This window comes from Erigeron canadensis, chromosome 4, assembly GCF_010389155.1.
Source record: "Erigeron canadensis isolate Cc75 chromosome 4, C_canadensis_v1, whole genome shotgun sequence".
In the NCBI taxonomy this organism is placed as follows: domain Eukaryota; kingdom Viridiplantae; phylum Streptophyta; class Magnoliopsida; order Asterales; family Asteraceae; genus Erigeron; species Erigeron canadensis.
In genome coordinates this window covers 7,170,391-7,190,551 of record NC_057764.1, presented here as the reverse complement: position 1 = coordinate 7,190,551, position 20,161 = coordinate 7,170,391, and the positions used below count along the sequence as shown (strand labels likewise).

Sequence of the window (20,161 nt, the reverse complement as noted above, 5' to 3'; positions counted from 1 at the left end):
ACCATAAACCGCACCAATAATAACAATGACAACAATAACGACGACTCCTGGTTTCGTATACTTCAAGGGTTAATATTTTGCCGTCGACGTAGCCTTAGCAGCCAACTCCTCCCTTTCATCTCCGCCCTCGTGGGTTGTTTTCTAATTCTTTTCGCCCTTGCATCGTTTCTATCACCACCAATAAACCACCATCGCGTCCACCATGTCATTTATAACTGTAGTCTGGTAATTAATTGTATCCATTTCATGCAAAATATTAATTTCCTCATTTTCCATTTTAATCTAATATTCAAATTTAACGACAGCTTGACGACGAAATCGATTTTCAGTCACATTTGGGAAATACATCATCTTTTCGTGTTCCTGTAAGCTAGAATTTGATCTATATATACTAGTTATTTACCCTTTCGTATTTATTTTTAAAAGATATATATCTATTTATAATTTTCTTGTAACTAAATATATACATGCTTTTTTGAAATTTAATGATGCAGAAAGCAGGAGGGGGTTTAGGAGATGAGATATGGGAGTCGAGTCAATCAAACATATATTATGGTTGCTCCCAAAAAAGCCTAAAATTTCAAGGTTTTTCTTATTCTTAACCTTTAACATAGGGCCGTACACCATCGTTTTTAGACGTATACCATCAAACTTGTTTTACAGTATGATATACGTGTTAAAAGATTGAATTGAAAAAGAAATTATATTAATGATTTTTGTGATGATTCATTACAACCTATCGTAGCATCTATTTATACAAGAAATAAAAGAGCTAAATATGGAAATAAAATCATAGCTATGAAACGGCTTGATTTTTGATGTGCTGCCCAAGTCGTGATCTTTTATTTAGAGAAATGATGATCTCTTCTGATCCCGTAGTCTTTATCTCTTATTTCTAACACTCCCCCTCAAGTTGAATAGTAGGATCACCAAAACTCAACTTGGTTAGACATTTGCGAAACATGGTTGTTCCTACTACTTTTGTCAAGATATCTGCAAGTTAATCTTCAGATTTAACGAACGGTAATTTGATAATCTTGTCTTCAAGTTTTTCTTTAATGAAGTGACGATCAACCTCCACATGCTTAGTCCTATCATGTGGTACTAGATTTTCTGATATCTGAATAGCAGCTTCGTTATCACTCATGATTTGAATACTTTCTCTGGGAGTGAATCCTAACTCTGTCACAAGTTTCTTCAACCATAACGCTTCTGCTAAGCCTTTAGATATACCCCGGAATTCAGCTTCAGCACTCGACAAAGAAACAAGCTTTTGCTTTTTACTTTTCCAAGTAACAACATTTCCTCCTACCATAGAGAAATACCCTGATGTCGATCTTCTATTTCCTTTGTCTCCAGCCCAATCAACATCTATATATATCTGAATCTTGAGATGATCATTTTCTTTAAACAAAACTCCATGTCCAGTAGTCCCTTTAAGGTATCTGATAATTCTTAAAACTGCATCCATATGTTCTTCTTGGGGTTGATGCATGAACTAACTCACTACCCCAACAGCATATGCAATATCAGGGCGAGTATGAGCAGGGTAAATCAGCTTTCCCACCATTCGTTGATACCTATTTTTATCAGCAAGTTTTCCATATAACTTCATAAACAATTTTTGATTGATAACCATGGGTGTATCTGCCGGTTTACAATCAATAATCCCTGTTTCTGCCAAAAAATCCAATATATATATAGAGAGAAAAGTGAGTATGGGGCTGTTATGCACCAAACTTGGGTGAAAAACCTCTCACAAACCAATATTTTAATATTTTGAATAAATGTTTGGCCCCCCATGATTTTTATGGTTTAAAAAAAGGTATGTGAGAGGTTTTTCACCCAACTTAGGTGCCTAACACCCTCATATTCCCTTCCCCCATATATATATATATATATATATTTCTTGTGATAGATGAATATTCCTTGCTGTAACCTTAACACTTCAATACCAAGGAGATATCTCAGATTTCCCAAGTCCTTCATTTCAAACTCTGACACAAACTTTCTTTTAACTTTTTGATTTCATTTTCATCATTCCCAGTGATAACCATGTCATCCACATAGATTATCAAACACGTTATGCGATCTCCTTTATGACTGAGAAACAAAGTATGATCAAAATTACTTTGTTTATATCCATACTTTTTCATTGCAACTGTGAACCAGCCAAACCATGCCCTGGAAGATTGCTTCAAGCTATACAAAGATCTCTTCAACTTACAGACTTCTCCATTTTTGAAATTCCGAGAGAACCCTGGCGGTGGATCCATATATACTTTCTCTTTCAACTCTCCGTGTAAGAAAGCATTTTTTACATCAAACTGATGAAGAGGTCATCCTTGATTTGCTGCTACTGTGAATAAAACCTTTATTGTATCCATCTTTGCAACTGGAGAGAATGTTTCTGAGTAATCAATCCCATATGTTTAAGTGTACCCTTTGGCAACTAATCGAGCTTTCTATCTTTCTACTTCCCCATCTGGTCTGTATTTAATTGTATAGATCCACCGACATCCTACTGGTTTCTTTCCTTGAGGTAGTGTGCATTTGTCCCATGTTTCATTCTTCTCCAATGCTTCCATCTCAACCTTCATAGCATCCTTCCATTTAGTTATTTTTAATGCTTGCTCTGTATTTTATGGAATTTCTTCTAAATACAGTTTTGCTGTGAATGCTTTTGCTTCTTTGGAAAGGTAGCCTTCTGCTACGTTAGCCATAGGATACTTGGAGCTTCTAGAGAATTTTTCTGGAGAGTAACGTTTTGCAGGTATTCATCGAGTTGACCTGGGTGGCAAGAAATACTTTTCTGGAGCTTCTGTAGTATTCTGTTCAACTTCTACGACATTCTGTTCAACCTGTTCTTCACTTTCCTACACACTTTTATTCGTGGAATCTGGTACACTTTCATTTGAAACATCAAGAGAACTACTTATGGAAGAATTACTTACCTCAAACATCAGGTTTGAGACAGTATTTTCGATGGCACTAGAATTTTGAGATCGAGAGGACTGTTCTTGAGAGATCTGTTCATGAAAGTCAACCACGGTATTTTCACAATCAACTGTGGTATTTTTACTCACTTCAGGATTATAACTAAGCCAACTCAATGTGTCACATTGTTCCTCCCCATGACCATTGTGTTGTGGAGAGTAAAAATAGCTGGTTTCAAGAAAGTCACAATTCATTGTGGTAAACATGTGTTAAGTTTTTGGATTATAACATCTATACCCCTTTTGAGTGACTCCATATACCACAAAAACACATTTCTTAGCACACGGGTCAAGTTTATTTCGATATGATTTTGGAATATGAACAAACACTGTACATCCAAAAATTTTGGGTTGAAGAGTATGAGTTTGTGGAGGAGTATGGTATTCAGTGAAGGTTTCCAACGGGGGTTTTCATGCTCAAGATTTTTATAGGAAGCTGATTAATTAGGTAAGTGGCAGTGGCTAGAGCTTCAGGCCAGAACAGTTTGGGAACAAAAGATTCGATTATTAAAGCTCTAACCATTTCCAATAAAAGTCTATTTTTCCTTTCGGCAACACCGTTTTGTTCTGGGGTATGAGGGCATGTGGTTTGACGGATTATACCTTTGGATTGGAAGAACGTGTTCATTGGTGAGTTTATATATTCACTACCATTGTCAGACCTTATAATTTTTAGTAGATTCTTGAAATTGGTTTTGAACCATGGTATAAAATGCAGTGAACCTATCATACACTTCGACTTTATTTTTCAAAACATAAATCCAAGTCATTCGGGTGCAATCATCAACAAATATCACATAATACCGGAAATTTTGACCTCTAATAACAGGAGTCAGGCCCCAAACATCTGAGTGAATTAATGAAAAAGGTGTTTTTACTCTAGTATTACTAGGTTTAAAGGTATGTCTATGGCTCTTAGTTAAAAAACAAGTTTCACAAGAAATTGGTTTATTGGAAGGAAAAAGATTAGGGAACAAGATGTGTAAATAACTACCAGAAGGATGTCTCAGTCGTCTATGCCATAACCATGCTTCTCTTTCACTTGTTTCATGAGCCAGCATCACGGTTCCACTTTGAGATACTTCATCAACATAATATAGTTATACTCTTTCAGTGCCACGCCCAATGATTTGTCCTGTCCTGATATCCTGTAAGATACAAAAAGTTGGATGCATGAGTACTGAGCAATTGAGTTCTTTTGTGACATGGCTTATTGACAAAAGTTTATGTGACAAAGATGGAACATAAAGACAATTTGATAATTTAATGCTTGGGGAAATCTCAATGGAGCCCCCGGATTTTACATCCATTCTTCCTTTGTTTGCGGCTTTAATATGTGTTTTCATGGGTTTTGATAATTTAACAAAATCAGACACTTCATATGTCATCGTGTCGGTTGCTCCACAATCAAAAATCCATGGCTCGTTTGTATTTTTAGAACTATTGGAATGAGTGATATGGGCTGATCCAAATAGATCCTAGGCCCTATGGCCATGTGAACCGATCCACCCTTTACATACTTAGAACCACTAGGCCCATTACTCATTTAAGATGAACTAGGCCCATTATCCATTAAATATAAACTAAACTGTTCCTTTTTTCCTTTATCTGCTACCACCGACTTATTCTTTTTATTTGTCCCCACTAGGAAAATATCACCTCCCTCCTCCTCCTTTCTGGCCGCCACTAATTTTCCAGTTGCCATGGCATTAAATCACCGACCATCACCAGGGGCGGTACTGGTGGTTGGATCGTAGGAAGGAAGATCGAAGGTGGGAAGTTTTTCTTTCTCGTTTTTAACCGGTTTGGTACTTTTCTCGGTGCCATTGGTCCACCAATCCGGGTAGCCAATGATGCGGAAACACTGTGCTTTTGTGTGTCTTGACATATCGCATTCATCACAGGTAAGATGAGATTTATCATCCCATTTTTTTCTGCGGTTGTTTCGGCGATTCGCTTTTTGTAGTTGTTGATTGAATTTGGGTTTCAAGAAATTGATATTGGTTTGCAACATATTGGCTAATTGATTGATATTAGTTTGCAAGAGATTGATATTGGTTTGCAAGAAATTGGCTAGTTGAATTCTCAAATTCGAAACATGGTCGCCGGCATTTTCTGCCATGGTGACTTAGGTTTCGTTTTTTTTTTGGTGATTGGTGAGTTTTAATGGGTAGATGATGATGCAAAAAACGATGGCTCTGATGCCATGTTAAAAGATTGAATTGAAAAAGAAATTATATTGATGATTTTTGTGATGATTCATTACAACCTATCGTAGCATCTATTTATACAAAAAATCAAAGAGCTATATATTGAAATAAAATCATAGTTATGAATCGGCTTGATTTTTGATGTGCTGCCCAAGTCGTGATCTTTTATTTAGGGAAATGATGATCTCTTCTGATCCCGTAGTCTTTATCTCTTATGCATCAATTAGTTAATTTTTTAATTTAGAAAATTCTAGACATTTTCTTTATTAGAAAAGTATATTGCTGAAGTTTTTCATTTAGTTGCATTTAATGTGTAGCTGTCGATGAGAAGACGAACCCGAATCGATTCTTAATGATCATCACCAGTGGTGGTCTGAATCAACAACGCACCGGGGTATGTACTTACTTGTTATTTAATGTGTAGTATGTTGTTTTTTTTTTTAAATCTTAATTAAACTACCTAAATTATCTCTCTTCTTTATTCACTAATATAAACATCTCTACCTAATATAACTATAATACCCTTAAATCTCAACCATTCATTTTCGTTCTCTCCTCAAATCTCAACCACTCATTTTTTTTCTCCCCTTCGTAAATCATTTTATTCTTTTAATTCATTCAAAATCTTTTATCTCAAAAATCGTATATCGATAAATTATAAAAATTGTATCGGTGTTCGTAAAGTTTCATTCTCTTTCATTAGAGATGTCATTTGATATACTTTCGACAAATTTTTAAATCCGAGGACGGAGCCTGTACGGCAAAGACATTTGGTTATCACCCCCACCATCTCACCGCCACAACGCGCGGGCACTATCTCTCGTACTATATTATAAAACAAATTTCTTCTGTCTAAATTTTAAGTTTTAACATTTACTTTCCTAAAATGCCCCCTTCTCTATTCTATATTTACCTAAAATAACTATAAGATCCTTTCTCTCTATTTAAATCTCAACCAATCATTTTTTTCTCTCTCCTTCATAAATCATTTATTCCTTCAATTCATTTAAAATCTTTTATCTTAAAAACCGTACATCGAATAATTATAAAAATTATATGGGTGTTCTTAAAATTTCATGCTTTTTCATTAGATATATCATTCGATATACTTTCGACGAATTTTTAAATCCGATTGCAGAACCCGTACGGTTAAGGCATCTGGCTATCACACTCTATGACTTATCTCACAGCCGCAACGCACACTTACTTACTCTCGTTCCAATATATAACTTAAGTTGATACCGGCCTCATAAGTTTTGCGTGTGCCAGGGATACGATAAATTGTTTACTAAGATAACTTACAACAATATACCAACTCTTCATACATGATCTTACTATAAAATTTCTCTACTAATAGCAGCAATGACGATTTAACGACGACAACAGCAACAACAGTAGCAATAACGGCAGCAACAACAAATTAATTACAATTAAAAAACTAAATCGGAAGAAAACCAACAAATTATAAATAAATAAGTAAAACGGAAATGAACAACAAATTAATTACAAATAAAGAAACGAAAAACAATTGTACGAATACAACAACTTCTACATTTCATCGTAGAAAAATAATGATAATATTTATAACAAAATACAAATAAATAAAAATAAGAAATAAATGTATGAATAAATATTTTCAAAAACCTATCCCAAAATTATAAATATATTCTATAAAAAATGCTAAAACTTAAGTTTCATCACTAATCTACATCTCGCGACTCGGCATCGGCTAAGCAAGCTAGGTGGAGAGTCGGAATTAAGTTTTTGCCAACTCCGGAAGTAATCGGGGTACTCGGATAGTAGGATGGCAATTTATATATACAAAACTGGTAAGATATATATATATATATATATATATATATTACTAGTCTTAATACCCGTACGATGTACGGTAGTTATATAAATTATATTATAATAAAATTCAAATATGCCACGTACATGATTTGTGATTATCAAAATAAATTGTGGTTAAATAAACCGATGATCGAAAGTAAGTTATAATATACAGTAATGATAAATATGATATGTGTTTAGTTAGAGTTTTGGATTTATCTTAAATTTTTACAATCACATCAAAATCAGAACTTGTAAGCATAGTAGATGACGGCAAATAGCCTTGTGATTTCGAATCATAAACTCAAATTTTTGAAGTTTTAATGTTAATAACTTATTATTAATATTATTATTATTATTACCAGCACAGTACCTGCGCTATGCGGCGGTATTCGTGGCGGCGACGGTGTTAGTGGGTGACGACTGTTCGTAGTAGAGGCGGCGTCGAGTGATATAGATAATTAAAAGTTATTAATATAAAAAGTTAATTGAGATATTTTAAAACATTAAGGACTAATAGTGTAATATATAATTAAGGGTATTTTAGACATTTCCTCCACGTTAATTAGATATTTTATTAATTTTTTAATTTATAAAATAATAGGAGCTTAAAATCATTCATTCATTATACAATAAATACGAGTATTATGTAAGGGTTTATACCTAAGTACATAACAATCTTTTATTCACTTTTCATATATATATATATATATATATATGGACAATCAAATAAGAACAGCTTTAAAATAAAAACGGTGAGAATACCTTAAAATCATCATTTTGATGCATTAAAAGTACATAAAACTGACATAGTGCATAACTAATTATCATTATATAAGTGTTTAACAACACATTGATTCATCAAAATCAAAAAAATCACGTTTTTTGTTGGACGCATCATTTTGATGAATATGCATCCAAGATGGATGCACAAAACAAAAAACATGATTATTTCAATTTTTACGGATGAATGTGTTGTTAAACACTTAAATAATGATAATTAGTTATGCAATATGTTAGTTTTATGGACTTTTAATGCATCAAAATGATGTTTTTAAAGTGTTCTCACCGTTCTTATTTTAAAACTGTTCTTATTTGATTGTCCACAAAAAACGTGATTTTTTCGATTTTGATGAATCAATGTGTTGCTAAACACTTAAATAATGATAGTTAGTTATGCACTATGTCAGTTTTATATACTTTTAATGCATCAAAATGATGATTTTAAGGTGTTCTCACCGTTCTTATTTTAAAATTGTTTTTAAAGTCTTCTTCAGGGTAGAGATCCCGGAAGAAAGTGTCTTAAGGAGAGAAGGTCCTATAAGCCAATTAGAACGTGACATGTGTCAAAATGAAAAAAAAAATGCGCGGTGGCATTTTGGTAAATAAATCAAACTTTTTTGAAGCTTGGTCAACTTAGGTTCCGGGTCAGCTTGGGTTCTGGGTCAGCTTGGGTTCTGATCAGCTTGGTTTGGTTAGCTGGGTCTGGGTCAGCTTGGGTTCTGGTTCTGATCAGCTTGGTCTGGGTCAGCTTGGGTTCTGGTTCTGATCAGCTTGGTTGGTCAGCATGATCAGTTTGGTCTGATTGGGGTCAGGGTCTGATTGGGGTCAGGGTCTGATTGGTTCAGGTTGGGGTTGGGTCAGCTAAATCCTAGTCCTCTAAATCCTCTCTCATTGGGGCCAGCCTAGCGTGACCTACCCTCTCGGTTTAGGCCTACCTCTACACAAGGCCAAAACCAATACGGAGGTCACAAAATACCAAAGTCTAAGGCCAAAACCATTATCAGAGCTAGTCAAAACCAGATGGAAGATAATATATAACGACACTTTATAAGTAAGAAAATGCAATCTCAATAATTGATATTCCGCAACACCCAGATGGAAGCTAATGTGGTTTTACCATTAAATAAATATATATATATATATACAAACTTATCGATGACCAAATGACTTTTAAATTGACGGTTAGAGATTCAACACAAATACTCTAAAATAACACAACCATTTCAATGGAAAATTGAAAATCCACAACGCGGGACTGGAGTTGTACTAGTTTTTATAATTCAATATGATTCAATATATATTTCGTATTAGTCCACATTGCCAACAATGGTTATGAAAGAAACAAAACAGTGGCAGACTTCTCACTCGGTGAAATGCTTCGCCGACCCCATCTTGACTCAGAGGATTCACCTATTAACTTTAAAGCTTTCACCTTGGAGTCATTTGCCAAATCATTTCACTTTCATCTTTTTCATCTAACCTTTACAAATGATCTTATGGATGGCCCAAAACCAAAATTCACAACAGATGGCTAGTCTTGTTAATTAGGTCGTTTCCAACAAACCGTGTAAATTTCGTGACAAAAAACTAATGAAATAAATATTATGATGATATCATCAAGATTTCTTCTTACTAGCTTGAAATTAGGAATCGTGATGTTAAATTAGATTTATAGCGTGATGTTAAATTAGATTTATAGCCAAAAAGTGTAAGTTTTTTTATTTATATTTTTGTTTTCTTTTCAACTTTATAAAACATACATTTTTGTGCATGCCAAATGATAGGAATATCACTCCCCCATGGTCCAATTTATGGATGAGCATGAGACTCGTACCGTCCCATCCTGTATTGGTCTTGATACCTATCTGTCCCAAAAATCACAAAATGTTGTACCGGAGCCGGTCCAATTTAAAGCGGTATTGATACATATGTAAGTCTCAACTCAAGAGATGGTACTACTTAAGACACCTCTATGTTAATAGCGAGTTCTTTGCAATATGTTCACTGGACTCGACTGGAGCCAGTGAAGGATATACCAAGTTACTGGCTCGTTTAATTATTTAGTGACTGAAACAAATAAGTAAATATGAATACAATAAATGTAAACTAGTTAATAACCGTAAACTAGTGAGTTGTAATGTTTCAATGTAATTTATTTATTAATGTTTAAATAAAAATTATAAATATGTAAATATCCTAAAAACCTAGAAATACAATTGATCTATACTTGAAAATCTATTCTATAATCGAAACACTTAAGGTCGTGAAATGTTATTTTTGATTTTGAGAGAATATTGCACAAGTTCACCAAGAAAGCAAAGTCGGATTTGAAAAGAAAGATGAATTTATGGTTGTGCAAAGACCTCTATTTATAGGCAAGGGTTGACATGGGGATGTCAACTTTGCGATACAAAATACGGTTGTGAACATTTAAGTAATTCCTTAAGGATGCCTGTTAAAGTAACTCATAAAGGTACTTTAACCATCCACCTTTACACACTTTTGTACTTTAATCACAGACAAAGTGCATTGTTCAGATAATAGAGTGCAAAGGTAAGAAGTCTTTCTCGTAATTAGTGTAAACCTTTGTAAATACTTTACACTGGAGAATTTTTCAGTCTTTATCTGGGTAAAACGTTCACTGAGTTTCGCTACAATGAATGTTTTCTTCCTTCCACTTGTTGTCTTCGACTTCAAATAGAATGTCCTGAGTTCTGGTGAGATCTCAACTATAGTGAAGCTCACTGTCCACTATCCACTAGACTTCTATTATTTCTCGACAAATCTTCAAGAGTCCAGTTTGCACTGGACTAACAACATAATTAGGACAATTTTACAAACTACAGGAGTACCATCCCAGTCCCCAAATCGGTATGGGATAGGATTTGGTATTTTTTACTACCTCACCCCTAGTCTCAGCTAAGAATGCAATTGTTGGCAAAAAAACGAATATCAAATTCTTTTGCCATTACGCAAAACCTCAAAAATGTTAACCGAAAAGATATGGTAAAATCAGATTAATAATCCGTAAACAACCCAATATGCTGTTGAGAGCTATACTTTATAATATTAGAGCACGTTTCATTGTGTATGGCGGAAAAAAGTAGTATAGGATTATCCTGACAGTCTTACATTATAATTTCATGTGTTGGGTCATTGTACTTTTAGGTCAGGACTAAAAAAAATAAAGCACTAAGGCCTCTCACAATAACATCATCATCCACACCTCTTTCACACTGTCACATCAGCTTTTATCTCTCCTCGTTCACAACTTTTATTTTATTTTATATTTACCAAAAAATAAATAATTCAACATTTATCTAAAAAAACAAAACATTACATTTATTTAAATTAACACAACATTACATTTATTTAAAAAAAACACATTACATTTATTATTTAAAAAAAGACAATTCTAAAAAAAAGGCAACGCAACGTTCACGGTGGTTTTCCGGCAAGTTCCAAATGTGCTCGACTAGGGCGACTCTTAGAGGGTTGTGTGTCACCCTATCACGTAACTCCCCTGTCATATGTAAGGGAAGGTCAAACCGTTCGTCCCAAGAATGCTCTGGCGGCGTATCGCGAATTAGCTCCAAATCGAAAGGAGTGATTGCAACCCCGTTATATTCAACGATCATGTTGTGCAACAACACACAACAGTACATGATGTGTTTAATTTTGTTAACACGTAATGGATGGGCACCTTGTTGAAGGATTCTCCAGCGGCCTTGAAGTACACAGCAGTACATGATGCGTTTAATTTTGTTAACACTTAATGGACGGGCACCTTGTTGAAGGATTATCCAGCGGCCTTGAAGTACCTCAAATGCACGCTCCACATCTTTTCTAGTAGATTCTTGGAAGCATTTGAATTTATCGGTCTTAGGGTCCATGGGACACTTGAAAGACTTCACAAGTGTAGCCCATTCTGGATAGATATCGTCAGCTAGATAGTAACCTTTTGTAACTCTTGGCCATTAGCGGTGAAATTTACCGCGGGAGCATTATCTTGGAGAAGCTGGTCGAACAAGTCAGATTCATTGAGGACGTTGATGTCTTTGTTCGAACCGGCAGGTCTAAAATAAGCATGTCAAATCCACAAATCATATCAAGGAACCGCTTCTAGCATAATCGTCGGTTGTCCTTTGTCACCACGAGTGTATTGGCCTTGCCATGCCGTTGTGCAGTTTCTCCAAGCCCAATGCATAAAATCAATGCTTCCAAGCATACCCGGAAACCATGCACCGCCTCGTGTTTAGCGGTCACTAGGTTAACATCTTCTTTTGTCGGTCTTCTCGAAAACTCTGAGTGATATGACTAAATAACACATTTGTAGAAGTAATTCAATGACTAGTATGACGTTTGGGCACCCATTTTGAGATATTCATCTAACTGGTGGGCAATAGAAGCATAAGCCAGCTGGCGTACAACGGAAGTACATTTTTGAAAAATACTTAACGCCGGGCGATCCGAAGCGTCGGTTGGAGCGTTGTGGAAGTATGCAAAGTGTTTTGGTAATGGTTGTATGACGTTAAAAAAGGAATGTATATCTTTCACTATACGAATAAACATTTCTTTGGGCATTTGAAAACGCCTTCGAAAATAATCGGCAGGGTAAACGGGTTGCGGGGCAAAGTAATGATTATATAAACGTGTCGCGGCTTCCGCATGGTTTCTGGTTATTGTTCTTCTTGGTATTTTTGGCATGTTTGCCATTCTCGAGCTCTCTGCTTCCTCGTCTTCATCTTCTAGGAAAGTAACGAAAGTGTTTAACATTTCGGGATCTATTGGATATTTACAAATGTATGAAACTGAATCTTCGTCGGAACTCGACATATTTAATAGAAAATGTATAGAGAGTGTGTTGTTTTGTATAAATTTTTATGAGCGAGATGAAGTAAATGAGATGAGAATGGTTGAATAGAAATTGGTTTTTATAGTGGAGGTTTTTTTTAATTAACTAGCCGTTTGAAAAAAAAAACCCAAAAGTGACCGTTACAAACGCTCCTCTCGTCAATGCTCTTCGACCTAAGGAAACCACCGGACGACATGCACGGTTGACGACTTGCTCAATAATGTCGACGTCGACGAGCCTATCGACGGGTCGTCGACGTTCTTATTATGACCGGCCTAACAAATCCATACTTTAGAATAAGTAATAACTAATCAACATAATAAGTACTACGTAATAAACTTTATATAGATATCTTAAATGTATTTTGCACATACAAAAACTTGGATAACAATTTCTTACTCCGTCATTTATAAGGATTTTAATTTAATGTTAATGATCTTTACCAGATAAAAGGAAGAAGATTTTTGTAAATAATTTTTTTTATTAAATATTAAAAAAACTATTGAGCGCTTACGGACGTTAAGTTCATTTTGGGTATTTGACAAGAGTTACAATAACAGCTACAAATCAAATCCTTTTCTCTAACAGTGAGTTAGGTCATTTTCGTTAGTAGGTGTTAATGATCGTTTCATGCTTGAGTATCTAACGAGGACTTAAAAAAACTGTTGCAAATGAGGTCAATTTCTTTAATGGGCGGTGAAGTATATAGTATTTGTGTTAATTTCGTATTGTATATTGGTCGTCCAATTTAACAAAAGGGCGTGAGTTTTTTTTTGTTTCTTAGTGTATAAATTTATAAAAATACCTGGTTGTGGATGACAAATGATGTTGTAGGAATATCACACCCCATGGTCCAAGCTATGGGTGAGCATGAGACTGGTACCATCCCATATCGGTCTTGATAACGATGGTGTCGGTCCCAAAAATACCAAACGTTGTACCGGCGGCAGTCCAAATTAAAGCGGTATCGATACATAATCGGGACAATTTTACAACCTACACGAGTAACGTCAAGGTCCCAATCCAGAAATCCACCAAAAACTAATACCGCCTCAACCCTAAATGGGATTCGGTACTATTTTTCAGTCCCCGAATTTGTATGGGATCGTATTTGGTAATTTTTGCTACCTTATCCTTAGTCTGAGCTAGGAGTGCAATTGTTGACAACAAAAATTTGGGATTTTATGGGTATAATGTGAAAATCCAAAAATGTTAACTGAAAAGATATGGTAAAATCAAGTTGATAGTCCGTAGACAACCAAATGTGCTTTTATAGTTATACGTTATAATTTTGAATCATGTTCCATTGTGTATGGCGAAAAAAAGTAGATAATGATTATCCCAACAGAGCCAGCCTTGCAGTAAATGTAGGCTAGGAAATTGCCTAAGCCCCTTAAATAGTTAGAGTCTTTTTCATGTGTTTAGGTCTATGTACTTTTAGGCCAGGGCTAATAAAAATAGGGATAAGTGTCCCGGAATGCAGTCAACTAATACTCAAATGTTATTGTGTGCACGAACTCTAGGTCAGCTTTATTGTGTTCAGGAAACTTGAAATTATGTTTATTGTGAACATAAAACGGGATTATGGCTATGTGGAACCGGTTACTTCACATAAAACTTGTTTATTTTTAATTTGATATATATATTTGCTTTTTCACTTCCCTTTGTGACAAAATCCTCCAGTCCAACCAAAAATCACCCCATCGAACAAACTACCACCCCCATCGGACAACAACTCCGGCCATCACCACTACCTTTCCTTCACCGGCTAACTCGTCCACCTTCGCTCCCTGCCTCTTGCAGCCCTACTCAACCCGCTAGGAACACCATCACCACCACCAAACAGAGCACCTCACCCACTGTCCACACCATTTGCCATGAAGATGTGTTGTTGAGATCTGATCGAGATTGTTTTGAGTTAGGATTTTTGCGGACGTCATTTTGAGCAGTTTGGTGTAGGTTTCAAGTCCAAACTCGAAGAAACAACAAAGTTACGGTGATTTTAATTTTTCCGGCGAGTTGGTGAATTTTCCGGCGAGTCTCAATCGGTTTAACTTTTGCAGAGGGTTTGTTCGTGGCTGATTTTTAAGTATTTTGGTGCGAATTTCGTCGTCTAATTCGAAGAAACGAAGGTTTAATCGGATTTTTAAGTTTTTGGCGAGTATTTGCAGTTTCCGGAGAGTTTGAAAAAAAAAAAAATCTTTTTTTTAATTGTGTGCATAAACTAATCCTAAAAAGTTATTGTGTGCATGTCATGTTAGCACTCAACCGGTCAACGTGAAAGTGGTGACCGACTAACTTTTGACCCGGTCACTTTTGCATGCTATAGGACTATTGAACAAGTTTCCTGGACACAATAAAGCTGACCTAGAGTTCATGTGCACAATAACTTTTGAGCATTAGTTGACTGCATTCCGGGGCACTTATCCTATAAAAATAAGGCACCAACAAATCCATAATTCATAATAAGGTTTAGTGCTACGGAATGCAATAAACTATGACCGAAAAGTTAGTGTGCACGAACTAACGATTTTCTTTATTCTATGGTGGGAACCTGCTAAAAAGTTCCATTGCATTAAAAGATGACCTGGTGTAAAGGTGGCCGATAGCCTCCTTTGAATTTATCCTGTTGACCGCTTACGTGGATTGCTTATGTGGATTTCATTTATTAAACAAAACTCAAAAAATGCTTTATTAAACGGATTACGTGTGTGTGTGTGTATATATATATGGGGAGATGGGAGTATAAGGCTGTCGGGTATCTAAGCTTAGGTATGAAACACTCACATATTGTATTTTTAATCCATAAAAATCACGGGGGCCCATGCATTTATTCATTAAACAAGAAGTAATAAAATATTAGTATGTGAGGGGTTTCACACCTAAGCTTAAGTGCCGGACAACCTTATATTTCCTTTTCCCATATATATATATATATATATATATATAGTGAAAAGTTACTTTAAGAACCCGTTTTTTGCGAGAACTTTTAAGAACTTTTCAAATCAAGCCCAACCGATGATTATTCTTTACATGAAAATTGTTTTTTGATTATTTTCTGAATAACTTATGTGTAATTTTGAAGTTTATAATTATGTGGAGGCATGAATTATCATCCGTTATACAATTATGTGGAGATTTGGATTCTTGATCACATGTGCACGAATATTGCTATGATTACATGTGATCGACTTGTATACATGTGATTATAGCAATATTCGTGCACATGTGATCAAGAATCCAAATCTCCACATAATTGTATAACGGATGATATTCCATGCCTCCACACAATTATAAACTTCAAAATTACACATAAGTTATTCAGAAAACAATCAAAAAACAATCTTCATGTTAAGAACAATCATCGGTTGGGCTTGATTTGAAAAGTTCTCAAAGATTCTCGTTTTATATATATATATAATTATACACACACTTTACCACCACCACACACATAGATACACACACTACACCTACATATATCTGCTCAAATGATCCTCATCAATCAATTAACCCCAAACCCAGATAATACGTCTAAACTAACCCATGATGACACTCAAATTCAACACAAAAAAACCGTAAATAGCATTCAAATTCAACATTAGGAATAACACAATTACACACATAATAATAAATAATAGATTCAACCCACACAATATATAATAAATCAAACTAATAGATACATAAAATCGATAGTCGGTTTTGAAGCAATTAAAGGGGTTAGCTGATGGTTTTGAACCAAAAAAGAGTGGGTTATCTCATGAGGCGGCGACAATTTATGGTGGTGTTGGGTTTTTCATTACGGTAGCGGTGGCAGGCGTCTATAGATCGATAGACTGTTGTGCTTATGGTGTCGGAAGAAGCTATGAAAAAGATGTCGGAGGTGGAAGACGGTGGTGGTGAAGAAGCTATGAAAAAGATGTCGGAGGTGGAAGACGGTGGTGGTGAAGAAGCTGCCGGAGTTGGAAGACGGTCGTGGTGGTGGTGGGGATATGAATCGTGGTAGTAATAATGGTGGCGGTAACAAAATTAAAGAAAAAGAAAGAACGGATCTTTAGGCCACAACTCCGCCGGACACCACGATGTCGGTGTCCGGACCTAGCCATCCTTGCAACCAACTCTTCCCCTACCAATTTTCTTTGTCAAGAACTGTTAATGTGATTTGATGGTTTAATGTTATGATTTTGGTTTTCTATTCGGGTATGTATAATTTGTGTTATGCGATTATTAATTGATTCGAGATCTGAAACCGACAATTTAAAAGGGGTTTGGGGGTTGGTTGTGGTGATATATATAGGGTGTATATATCAGATTTTAATATTTAAGCCTACCTGTATGGTTAACCGCTGCCACATAAGCCATCTAACACTTTTCATACACTTTAGCATATTTAGCCATTTTTCCGTCATAGAATAAACAAAATCGTTATATCATGCACACTATAACTTTTCGGTCATAGTTTATTGCATTCCGTATGACTAAACCCTTCCTAATAAGTACGAGTATTAACTAATCAATATAATAAGTTGTCAAGTACCATGTAATAAACTGTTTATATATTTGTTAAGGAAAATGATTTATCTTTCTAAAAAACTAGCCTAAAAATCCTCCTAATAACTTTAGCTTGTGACATGTGGATACCACTAATTCTCTTTCCTAATCTCACCCTTGATTTTTCCATATGTCCTCATTTAAAAATTAGGAGGATCTTTAGGCTAATCTATTAGGAGGATTAATCATTTCCCATATGTATTTTACACGTTAAAAAATAGACACTACTACAAAAAGACGTGTTTAGGAACGGTTTTTAGTATTATTTGGAACGGTTTCGCATGCGTACTAAAAGATGGTGTTCCAAGAAATAAACGGGTTATTGGGACGGTTTTAGAACCCGTACCAAATAAATAGTTTCTCAGTCATTTATAAGGATTTTAATTTATTCTTACCGGTCTTTACTCTTTAGTCCTGATAAAGAAAGCGGATTTTTGTTAAATTTTTTAAACAGTCCGTCAAAATTTGTCCTGCTTAGAGCCATCAAAAGTTTAAGCGGATGTTAGGTACACATCACCTCTGGGCTTTTCTTTTTACAGTAAAGTTTTATTGCACATATATAGCATTATATGTACATATTAGTAGCTAATATTTAAATTCGAATGCAGATAACCGATGCTGTTGTTGCAGCTTACATACTTAACTCTACATTAGTGGTTCCAAAATTAGATGATAGATCATACTGGAAAGATCAGAGGTAAGGCGTGGGCATCCCAAATTTGCTATCTTCATCCTTAACTTTGCTGTATTGGTAATGATCGATCACTTAATACTCCACATTGCGTAGCAACTTTTCCGACATTTTTGATGTTGACTGGTTCATATCGTATCTCTCAAAAGATGTGCACATCGTAAAAGAGCTTCCTGCAGATATGGATGGAAGAGTCTTTCATCCATATAAAGCTCGTGTACCCCGTAAGTGCGATGTGGAATGCTATGAATCTCATGTTCTACCTCTTTTAGAAAAGAAAAAGGTTCGATATTATTATTGTATTTAGTTTTTCGGGTATGTGAGATTCATTTTAATCGAGTTTGGAATGGTTTGCAGGTTGTCATGCTTACAAAATATGATTATAGGCTGTCGAATATGTTAGATACGGATCTACAGAAGCTGAGATGTCGAGCAAATTATCATGCATTGAGATATACAGATCCAATTCGCTACATGGGCAAAAAATTGGTAGAAAGAATGAAGATGAAAAGTGAGCGTTATATTGCTCTACATTTGAGGTATATATAGAGTCATTATATATTGTCAATTCGACATAATGACTAAAAAGGGACCGGTAAAAACGTGAGGGAATGTGTATACACACACCACCAATTCGGCATAAACACTTACTGTATGCTAGCATGCTCTTATACGAAAAGTATACCCGCTTTGACCAAAAAAGTCAAAGTACTATACGCGAAGTGTCAATGTATACTTCCGGTGGGTGTTAAGTAAGTATAAATGTATACTTCCGTATGATAGGTGTTTGGGTGTTCAGTTCGAAATTTAGGTCTTCCTATAGCAAGACCAAACGTAATACAAGTAGTAGTCTTATTAAAAAAAAAGTATTAGATAAAACTCTCAAAATAAAATATGAGCCAAATATCCCTTATGGAGCTAGAAGATACATGCTTAATTCTTTAATAATAACAACAGATTTGAATCCGATATGCTTGCATTCTCCGGGTGCTACTTTGGTGGTGGAGACAAGGAAAGGGAAGAATTGGAACAAATACGAACGAGATGGGAAACATTACCTGTAAGCACATTCCTCAGTAGTATGTATGCAGACGAATGTAAACATGTATACAGAGTTTGACACATTGGATTATTACATTTGTATGCAGAAACGAAACCCTGGTAAAGAACGAAGGCAAGGGAAATGTCCCTTGACACCGGAGGAAGTCGGGCTTATGCTAAGAGCTTTAGGATATGGAGAGGATGTTCACATATACGTGGCATCTGGTGAAGTCTATGGAGGTGAAAACACATTATTGCCTTTGAAACAACTTTTTCCAAATTTTCATTCTAAGGACAGTCTTGCAACTAAGGAAGAATTAGCACCATTTGCGCCATATTCTTCACGTATGGCTGCTTTAGATTTCATCGTTTGTAATGAAAGCGATGTATTTGCAACCAACAACAATGGCAACATGGCTAAAATGTTAGCTGGAAGAAGGTATGATAATACTAAAAGACCTTATTTGAATTTCACTTTTCATATTTCTTCGGTCTCATACATTTCTATTATCTAGGAGATATTTTGGGTACAAACCAACAATCAGACCAAATGCCAAGAAACTTTATCGATTGTTTTTGGATCGTGGTAAAATGACATGGGAAGAATTTGCCTCAAGGGTTCGAACTCACCAGATAGGATTCATGGGGCGACCAAACGAGTCTAAGCCTGGAAAGGGCGAGTTCCATGAAAATCCAATCGCATGCATATGCGAAGATTTAAGTAGTCAAAGTCAAATTCAATATGAAAGTGAAAGTGATGAAAATATAATTCAACATCAAAGTGAACTGAATAGCCATGATGTTCAAGACAACAAAAACACTAAAAATGAGTAAAAAGTTGTACTGAAGCACACAAAATCCAGTAAAGAAGAATACAACATTTCTTTAGTACAATACGGAGAGAATGCAAATGGTTCTCGAGTTGAAGACTTCACAAGAAGAAACATTAGCAATTCGGGTGAAGTTGTAGAATGTCCTTCCGACTAACCCGTTGGCATCATATTTCCATTGTTTTCATAAGGATGTAGTTTAATTAGGTCACTTCAAGATTGAACATAATCATCATAAACACAGTATATCGAAGAAATAGTATTAACATGTTAGGAGAATGTGGTACATATAAATAATATATACACATCTTCTATACCCGTGTGTCAGAGTATTTAGTTATTTCAATCGAATACTTTATTAAATCAAGGGTTAA

At 35.3% G+C, this 20,161-nt stretch overlaps 1 protein-coding gene across 1 annotated transcript; it reads left to right on the top strand.

The window, feature by feature from the left end:
• The first annotated feature begins 25 nt into the window (after window positions 1–25).
• Window positions 26–20,103, top strand: LOC122596914 (O-fucosyltransferase 16-like). The gene is made up of 10 exons (XM_043769559.1): window positions 26–55; window positions 306–365; window positions 495–585; window positions 5,524–5,600; window positions 17,834–17,922; window positions 18,013–18,199; window positions 18,274–18,455; window positions 18,874–18,976; window positions 19,065–19,396; window positions 19,473–20,103. The coding sequence occupies exons 1-10, from the start codon at window positions 26–28 to the stop codon at window positions 19,789–19,791; spliced, it is 1,470 nt and encodes a 489-aa protein (XP_043625494.1). The 3' UTR covers window positions 19,792–20,103.
• The last annotated feature ends 58 nt before the right edge of the window (window positions 20,104–20,161 follow it).